Source organism: Mobula birostris, unplaced genomic scaffold (genome assembly GCF_030028105.1).
Source record: "Mobula birostris isolate sMobBir1 unplaced genomic scaffold, sMobBir1.hap1 scaffold_396, whole genome shotgun sequence".
NCBI lineage: Eukaryota > Metazoa > Chordata > Chondrichthyes > Myliobatiformes > Myliobatidae > Mobula > Mobula birostris.
The window spans coordinates 109,758-118,935 of NW_027277049.1; the positions used below are offsets into that span (position 1 = coordinate 109,758).

Here is a 9,178-nt window from a genome sequence, read left to right on the forward strand (position 1 = left end):
ATCCTGAATTTCCATCTTTCCTCATTCCTTAATAAATAGACCTGTCATTCTGTGGAGTCCATGCTGGTTGAAGATCAGTGCCGTTCCCTGTGGCCCCCTCTCCACATCATGGATATGACACACAGCAGAGATGATTACACATTCCCATGTCAGCGATCACCCGGACAGCACAGGGATGCTGACACTGCAGCCTCTGCTTCAACCCTGACCTCTTTGCAAAGCTCTCCGTGTGGAGTTTGTACGTTCTCCCCCATGCCCGCGTGCGTATCCTCCCACACCCCAATGGCGTACAGGTGGGTTGGTTAGCCAGCCACTGCAAATTGCCCTTGCTGTGCAGGTGAATGGTAAACGCAGAGGGAGTCAGTGTCAGGCAAATGCAATGGGATGAATGAATAAGCGTACCAACTAGTTGGGATGGAGTCTGTATACCAAATGCCCTGTTGTGTGCTAGATGCCTCAAAAGACCAGAAAATTTATTCACAATCACAGAATATGAAGGATCTCTGTCCACTTGTTCAATCTGTATACACCTGTTGGAATAATGGTGTCAGACTGAGTGTGTTTTAATCAGTGACCAGTTTCTCAATCACATTGCCCGTTATCTCCCCAGCATGACGCAGAATGTCCACCAGGGAAAGGGAACTGTGGCCTTTCCCATCTCAGCAATGTGCTGTCCCTTTTATCAAGGAGATCCTTTTACCCACTCAAAGTAAACTAACATGGTTTCTCTGCAGGTCAAGCAACTGAGCACGTCCTCGGTAGTTGTTTTCTGTCTAGTGTGAATGAGCTTTTTCTTCCCTTGATCTGTAACTTATTGAAGCTCTTTCCACAGTCAGTGCTGAGGGGCTGAGTTTGCACCCTTGCTCAGATATGTGTGCTTAACCATCCCACTAAGTAAGTAGAGGCTTGTGAACCTTGCTCGGAAGCAGAACATCCAATACCAGATTTTAATATCTCTGTAAGTTCTTCAATTAATCTTTGGCTCCAGAAGTTTGTTGCTCCCTTCCTAATGCCCAGTAAAAGCAGCTGGCTAAATAAATATACGATACAAATTCAGATATTTCTAGCTTTCCTGAGTTAACTATGTTATATTTCAATAGTTCAATGGTTCCATTGAATATCAGAGAATGTATACAATATACAGCCTGAAATTCTTACTCTCTGCAAACATCCTCAGATGAAAGCCCCCAAAGAATGAATGACAGAAAAAAACCATAAGAACCCCAAAGCCCCCATGCCCCCGCTTATTCTAGCATAGAGCATCAGCATTCCCACCACCCACCAACTGCAAAGGTCCCAAAGAGAGCCCATGGTCTGCAGGACATCAAAAGCTAACTGTTCACGCCAATATTTTCAACATCCCACAATCACTCTCTCTCACTAACAAGGGAGAGACAGAAACCACTCCTTCCACAGTGAGAGGGGAGATAACAGTAGTCTGATTTCTAGGAATTGAGAATAAAAATGTGGTCTGATTTTCTAGTGTAGTGCTAAGAAAGGACTGCCTAGCAACTTTCAAAACTGTTCTCTCAAGATAGACAGGGTATTTTAATGCACAGCTAAGTCGATATTTAGCTCTCAGTGACAACAGTAGTCTGATGCATAGCCAGAGATGTTGCCAGACGTGAGTATTTTCAGCATTTTTTGTGTAACTTTTTAATGATCTGGCCCTTATCACATTGCTATTCCTGGGAGCACGTTCTAGTAAATCGATTTGTTATTGTCACATGTACCAAGCAGGTGAAAAAAAAAACCGTGCCATACATATCAATTCAGTTCAACGCTGCACTGAGATAGTCCAAGGTAAAACAACACATCTTTGAATTCAAAGTACATTTATTATCAAATTATGTATGCAATATACAACCCTGAAATTCGTCTTCCCTACGGACAGCCATGAAACAATTTGATTCCCCAAGCTAGAAAATAATAAGAGAATTGAAGTTGTGATGGCCATAAAAACAATTTCCATCACCGTTTCAAATGGCGAGTTACCTTACCCACAAGCCTCTGCCACTGGAAAGAGCTCTATCGCTCTGCACAGATCGGACGCTGGACACCGGACGTGACGTCCCAAGCCTGAACACTACGGCCTTCGACACACAGTCCTCCAGGTCGGCGGCAGGTAGGAGCGGGGTGCGGGTCTAGGCAACACCGAGACGGGGCGCGGCCTAAAACGAAGTTCCCTTGCGGAAAAAAATCTTTACAACTTCTGCGGGCCGCCAGACAATCGGAGTTCCCGGCCCTCTGCACCCATAAATTTTAGAATTTTAGTCGGCGCGACTCCCAGACAGTCGCCAGCCCCACCCCAGAACTCACCGCGGGCGCATGCGTATTGCGGGAAAACAGCAATGATAGAGCGGTTTCTTGAGCTCGGGGCATTGTGGGGATGGAGATAGGCATTTTTTAAAACCGCAATCTGCAGAGCGGCGGGCAAATTGGAAAGTGATGATTTGTTAAGATTCAGCTATCCAACGGAACCTAATAGCTTGTAAATTGAGCAACACACATCAACGTTGCTGGTCAACGCAGCAGGCCAGGCAGCATCTCTAGGAAGAGGTACAGTCGACGGTTCGGGCCGAGACCCTTCGTCAGGACTAACTGAAAGAAGAGCTAGTAAGAGATTTGAAAGTGGGAGAGGGAGGGGAGATCTGAAACGTCGACTGCACCTCTTCCTAGAGAGGTTGCCTGGCCTGCTGCGTTCACCAGCAACTTTGATGTGTATTGCTTGAATTTCCAGCATCTGCAGATTTCCTCGTGTTTGAGCTTGTAAACTGAAGCTACATTGTAACATAATTTGGCAGCAATGTGTAAAAACTGTTAACAACCACATTTCTCACTGCATCACTAAACGTTCATCAAGTTCCCTGGTGCTACCATCCCGCGTTTCGTGAGATAATGTGAAGCATCTCATCTGGTTCTATTCAGGAGTGAAATAACAAGGCACTGGAGCAGGAGTTGGCAGTACAGCCCTTCAAGACAGCTCCACAATTCCATTGCTGGAGGGGTAGTAAGGTGGGGGGGGGGGAACAAGGAAATGGTGGTGGAACTGAATAAGTATTTTGCACCAGTCCTCACTGTGGAAGACACGAGCAGTATGCCAGAAATTTTAGAGTGTCAGGTGGGAAAAGTGAGTGCAGTTGCTGTTCAAAAAGGTGCTTGGGAAGCTGAAAGGGCCTCTTGGAGCAGGTGGATTACATCCCAGGGTTCTGAAAGAAGAAGCTGAAGACATTGTAGAGGTATTAGTAATGATCATTCACAAATCACTAGATTATGCAGACTGGAAAATTGCAAATGTCACTCCACTATTTAAGAAGGCAGAAGAAAGGAAATTATAGATCAGTTAGCCTGACCTCAGCAGTTAGAACAATGTGGGAGTCCAGTATTAAGGACGATGCTTTCGGGGTACTTGGAGGCACATGAAAAAGTAGGCCAAAGTCATCATGGTTTCATTAAAAACAATTCTTTTCTATTGGAATTCTTTTTATGTTACTTGTCAATGATTTGGTTGTTGGAATTGATGGCTTAATTGCAAAGTTTTCAGATAATATGAAGAAAGTTGGAAGGGTAAATAGTGTTGAGGAAGCAGGGAGTTACGAAAGGACTTGGACAGATTGTTGGGAAGTGTATGGTTATGCACTTTGGTAGAAGGAATAAAGGTAAGGACTATTTTCTAAATGGAGAAAAATTCAAAAGGTACAAAGGGACTTGAGAGACCTCATGCAGGATCCTTAAAGGCTAGCTTGCAGATCGAGTCAGTGGTGAGAAAGGCAAATGTAATGTTGGCATAGAATATAAGAGCAAGGATGTAGTACTAAGGCTTTATAAGGCATTGGTCAGACAGCACTTGGAGTATTGTGAGTAGTTTTAGGCCTCTTGTATAAGAAAAGATGTGCTGTCATTGGAGAATCCAGATGCGGGTCAAGAAAATGATTCCAGTAATGAAGGGGTTAACATATGAGGAGTGTTTGATGACTCTGGGCCTGTACTCACTGGAGTTTAGAAGAATGAAGGAGGATCTATTGAAACCTGTATCTTGAAAGGCCTAGGTAGTGGATGTGGAGAGGATGTCTTATGGTCATTTGCCAGTCTCATTTTAATATAGATGATATCAATATATTCAGCCTCATCTTGATATAAATACAGTTGGTTGAACTTTTGTCTATTGATTGCAGCCTTTAGTATATTCATAGTGTAGTCCAGTAGTATCTCTGAGACAATGTACCTTCTCAGCATCTTACTCTTTTCATGTTTGATCTGATTATGGACTTAGCAGAACTGCCCCAGATGCCAGAGCTCTCTGTCAGTGTAGGTCTGTTGTCACTGGAGAGACAGTGAAGCTCCTGGATATAGAAGTGTTTTATTCAACAAAAATTAGCAACAGGCATCATATTGAGAGACTCTTGGAAGCAGAGGCCTCTCAGCCCAATATTACATGGTATTTTATCTGCTAAAGACCAGCAGGGCAATTTTACAGTTACAATGTATCTACAATGCTTCCTTTGAATCACATATAGTTTTCACATACCTCCTTCTCTGCACTCACACTCCAGACACCCACAATGAACATCAATCAGCATTGCCTGGTTTGTAATCAACCCCAGGAAAACTATTGTTCAGGACTGGCATTTTAAATTCAATCTACAATCCATGTTCTTGTCTGAAGATTGGCTGCTGGTGGAATTAATATTTGCTATCTACCCTAACTCCAGAACGTGCCCTAACGGGGCCTTCTACCAGGGGCAGACTTGTATCTGGTGTTGAATCTCGTCATCATGGTGCACCATCAGGAGAGAGAGGGATAGTATTCAGGTTCCAAATGGGGGGGCTGAGGGAGTTACAGCTGGAGAGTGACGGAACGTCCCCGGGCTGGTCTCTGGAATCCTGGGGGGCATGTCGATAAACGGTGAAGTCTCATTTCATTCGAACTCCCTAACGTTCTGTCCCATGTCCTGTATCCTCATGAGACAACATGACACAGGGTAAGACTGTTGATGAGAAGGCATACTCATTCGTCCTAATTTTACCTGCTCCCCACTTCTCTGAATAACGACTGTCTTTATTCCTAGGGTGGGGGGGGGGCACAGTAGCATAGTGGTTAGCACAACGGTTTACAATACTGGCAACCCGGGGTTCAATTCCCGACACTGCCTTTAGGGAGTTTGTACGTTCTCCAGGTTCATCGGTCTCCTCCACAGTCCAAAGACGTACAGGTTGGTGGGTTAATTGGTCAGTGTAAATTGTCCTGTGGTTAGGCAAGAGTTAAACTGGGGATGGTGGGGTGGCTCGAAGGGCTGGAACAGCTTCTTCTGCACTGCATGACTTACTAACTATATACTTACACTTTATACTTTATTGTCGCCAAACAATTGATACTAGAACGTACAATCATCAGAGCGATATTTGATTCTGCGCTTCCCGCTCCCTGGAGTAAAAATTGATAGTAACTAATGACAGACAGACAGATAATGCGAGAGCCCATTATGTTAATACAGAATGCCCTGTAGTATTCCAGAAAGGGACCGGGTGGGCATTGTGTGGTGGGTGTATGGAACTAGCTTCCGGGGGAAACAGGGACAATTACCACACCTAAAGGACATTTTGACAGGTGCACGGATAGGACACGTAGAGGGATATTGGCAAAAAGTGGGCAAATGAGACTGGCTCAGGCAACTTGGCCAGCACGGATGAGTAGGACCGAAGGGCCTGTGTGTAGGTCACACAACTGACCAAATTTGACAGCCTCTGTGCTTGTGTGGAATCCTTTGCTGAGATTGTCTTTCTCCCGTTACGTCTATTTCACAGGACACCAGCGATGGAGGATTCCGAGACCAGGAGCGTGAACCGCGGACCGTCTCCCGACCTGCCGGAGTCGCGGGCGCCGGCGCGCCACTGGCCTTTGGACGCGGAGGCAGTGAGCCCTGTTGGCGTCGGGCAGGCGCCGTTCACCTGCTCCAATTGCGGGCGGGGCTTCAGGCGGGCGGCCGGACTGACCAGGCACTTGTGCGGCCACGCCAACGACCGGCCGTGGAAGTGCGGGGACTGTGGGAAGGGGTTCAGTTACCCGTCGCGGCTGGAGATGCACCGGCGCGGCCACACCGGCGAGAGGCCATACACCTGCTCAGTGTGCGGCAGAGGCTTCATTTATTCGTCCCACCTTGTCAGGCACCAGCGGGTGCACGCCGCGGAGAAACAGTTCACCTGCTCCTTGTGTGGGAGAGGATTTACCAACCTGTCCAGCCTTCTCAGCCACCAGAAGGAGCACACCGGGGAAAGCCCATTCACCTGCTCGGACTGCGGGAAGGGCTTCACGTGCCCGTCCCACCTGCGCAGGCACCAGCGGCTCCACACCCAGGAGAGGCAGTTCATCTGCTCCTTGTGTGGGAAAGGATGCAGCCACTTCTCCAGCCTGCTCAGGCACCAGCGCGACCACACTGGGGAGAGGCCCTTCACCTGCTCCCAGTGCGGGAAGGGCTTCACTCGGTCATCCAGCCTTCTCGTGCACCAGCGGGTTCACACCGGGGAGAGGCCGTACACCTGCTCCATGTGCGGGAAGGGGTTCACGTGCTCGTCCTATCTCCTGGCACACCAGCGGGAGCACACCGGGGAGCGGCCCTTCGCCTGCTCAGAGTGCGGCCGGGGGTTCGCGTGCTCCTCCGGCCTCCTCATACACCGGCGGGTCCACACCGGGGAGCGGCCCTTCGCCTGCTCGGCCTGCGGCCGCTCCTTCATCAGTTCCTCCCACCTGCTGACGCACCAGCGGGTCCACACCGGGGACCGGCCCTTCACCTGCTCCGAGTGCGGGAAGGGATTCGTCCATTCGTCCAGCCTGATCACCCACCTGCGGGTCCACACCGGGGAGAAACCTTTCATCTGCTCCGTGTGCGTAAAAGGCTTCGGAAGTTTGTCCAGTCTGTGGATTCACGAACAAGTCCACAAGTGACCACAGGGTTTGAATTGCTCCTGTTTGTCAAACCTAGGGAGTGACTGCAATTTCACATTCTTCTTATGTTAGTAACCTCAAAATCTGATCTAGGAATTCCAGTTAATGGATGTTCAGTTATATTTGTTAATATTTAAGTTCAATCCTAGCACAACCCTCCCACCATCAAAGACATCTTCAAAGGCAGCACCCATCAGTGAGGGCCCTCGCGGTGCGGGAGATGCCCTCCCCTCATTGCTGCAATCAGGGAAGACATGTAGGAACTTGAAGATGCATAATCAATGTTCAAGAACAGCTTCTTCCCCTGTCATCAGGTTTCTGAACAACCATGAACCCATGAACACTACATTCTTTTCCTCTGTTTATTTATTTAGTGTAGCTTACGGTAATGTTTGAACTGTGGCCAATTGGCAAGTGGGAGTGTGAGGAGATAAAGAGGTGCCTTCACGGGGGTCTGCGATTGAAGATGAAAAAGGCAGCGATTGGCAGCAGTTTTCGGAGTTTGAACTGCAGCCAATCAGTGAACGGGATTTATTAGCAAGAGTAAATAAAGATAAGGCAGGGGAAGTGGAGCGGCCATTGTGTGAGTGGGCCAGTGTTAGAGTGGGGAAGCTATGACTCATCAGTATTTGGCGAAGTAAGTATCTGGTAAGTTTCTTCTTCACTATTCTTCCTTCCTGGTCAGTTAGAGCAGGGAGAATGACTTCAGGGGAAGTGTTATGTTCTTTGTGCAAGATGTCACATTCTGGGAGACTTACAGCCTCCCAGATAACCACATCTGCACCGGGTGCACCAAGCAGCAGATCCTTGGAGAAGCCATTGAGGAACTGGAGCTGCAACTCAATGACATTAGGCTCATACGGGAGACTGAGGAGGTGTTCGATGAGAGCTACAAGAAGGTAGTCACCCCTAGGTTGCAGGAGGCAGGTAGCTGGGTGACAGTCAGGAGAAGGAAGGGAAATAGGCAGACTGTGTAGAGCACCACAGTGGCCGCTCCCCTCAATAGTAAGTATACAACTTTGGGTACTATTGAGGGGGATGACCTACCAGGGGGAGCCGCAGATAGAAACACCGGGATGGCATGTTGCCTCCCAGGCACCAGGGTCGGGAACGTCTTGGATCAGATCCGTGGCATTCTAACGGGGGAAGGGGGAGACGGAGCAACCAGACACTTGGTACCTACTGGCACTGATGACAGAGGTAGGAAAGGTGAGGAGGTCCTGAAGAGAGATTTTAGGGAGCTAGGTAGAAAGCTGAAAGCAGGACCTCCAGGGTAGTAATCTCTGGATTGCTGCCTGTGCCAGGCGCCAGTGGGGGCAAGAATAGGATGATTTGGCAGGTGAATGCATGGCTGGGGAACTGGTGCAGGGGCAGGGGTTCAGGTTTATGGATCATTGGGATTCCTTCTGGCGTATGTATGACCTGTACAAAAGGGATAGATTACACCTGAATGTGGGTGGGGTGGGGGGCAAATGTCCTTGCAGGCAAGTTTGCTGGAGCTGTTCAGGAATTTAGCAGGGATATGGGAACTGAAGTGATAGGGCTGAGGATGGGGCGTTTGGTATACTGACAGAGGCAGTCTGCAGTGAGACTGATGATGGGGCAAAATCACAGTCAACAGAATGAGTTGCAATGCAAAAGGGGGACAAAAAGGGTGATGAATACGGGACTGAAGGTGTTATATTTGAATGCTTGCAGTATATGGAATAAAGTAGATGAATTTGCAGCACAGAGATTGTGAGGTTTGACAATGTGAGCATCACTGAGTCATGGCTGAGGGAAGATTATAGCTGTGAGCTTGGCATCCAAGGATACGTATTGTATTGAAAGGACTGGCAGGTAGGCAGAGGGGTGGGGTGGCTCTGTTAGTAAAATATGAAATCAAATCCTTAGAAAGAGGTGAGATAGGACTAGAAGTTGTCGAACCCTTGTGGGTAGGGACAAAGAACTGCAAGGGTAAAAGGACCCTAATGGGAGTGAAATACAACACTACAACAGCAGGCATGGTGGATTTCAATATGCAGGTAGATTGGGAAAATCAGGTTGGTGCTGGATACCAAGAGGGGGAATTTGTAGAATACCTATGAGATGGCTTTTTAGAGCAGCACAAGGTTGAGCCCACTGGGGAAAAGGCAATTCTGGATTGGGTGTTGTGCAACGAACCAGAATTGATTAAGGGAGCTTAAGGTAAAGGAAACCTTAGGGGAAAGTGATCATAATATGAAAGAATTCACC

At 48.0% G+C, this 9,178-nt stretch overlaps 1 protein-coding gene across 1 annotated transcript; it reads left to right on the forward strand.

The window, feature by feature from the left end:
- The first annotated feature begins 2,098 nt into the window (after positions 1–2,098).
- On the forward strand, positions 2,099–8,628 carry LOC140193139 (uncharacterized). The gene is made up of 2 exons (XM_072250549.1): positions 2,099–2,125; positions 5,806–8,628. The coding sequence occupies exon 2, from the start codon at positions 5,816–5,818 to the stop codon at positions 6,941–6,943; it is 1,128 nt and encodes a 375-aa protein (XP_072106650.1). The 5' UTR covers positions 2,099–2,125; positions 5,806–5,815; the 3' UTR covers positions 6,944–8,628.
- The last annotated feature ends 550 nt before the right edge of the window (positions 8,629–9,178 follow it).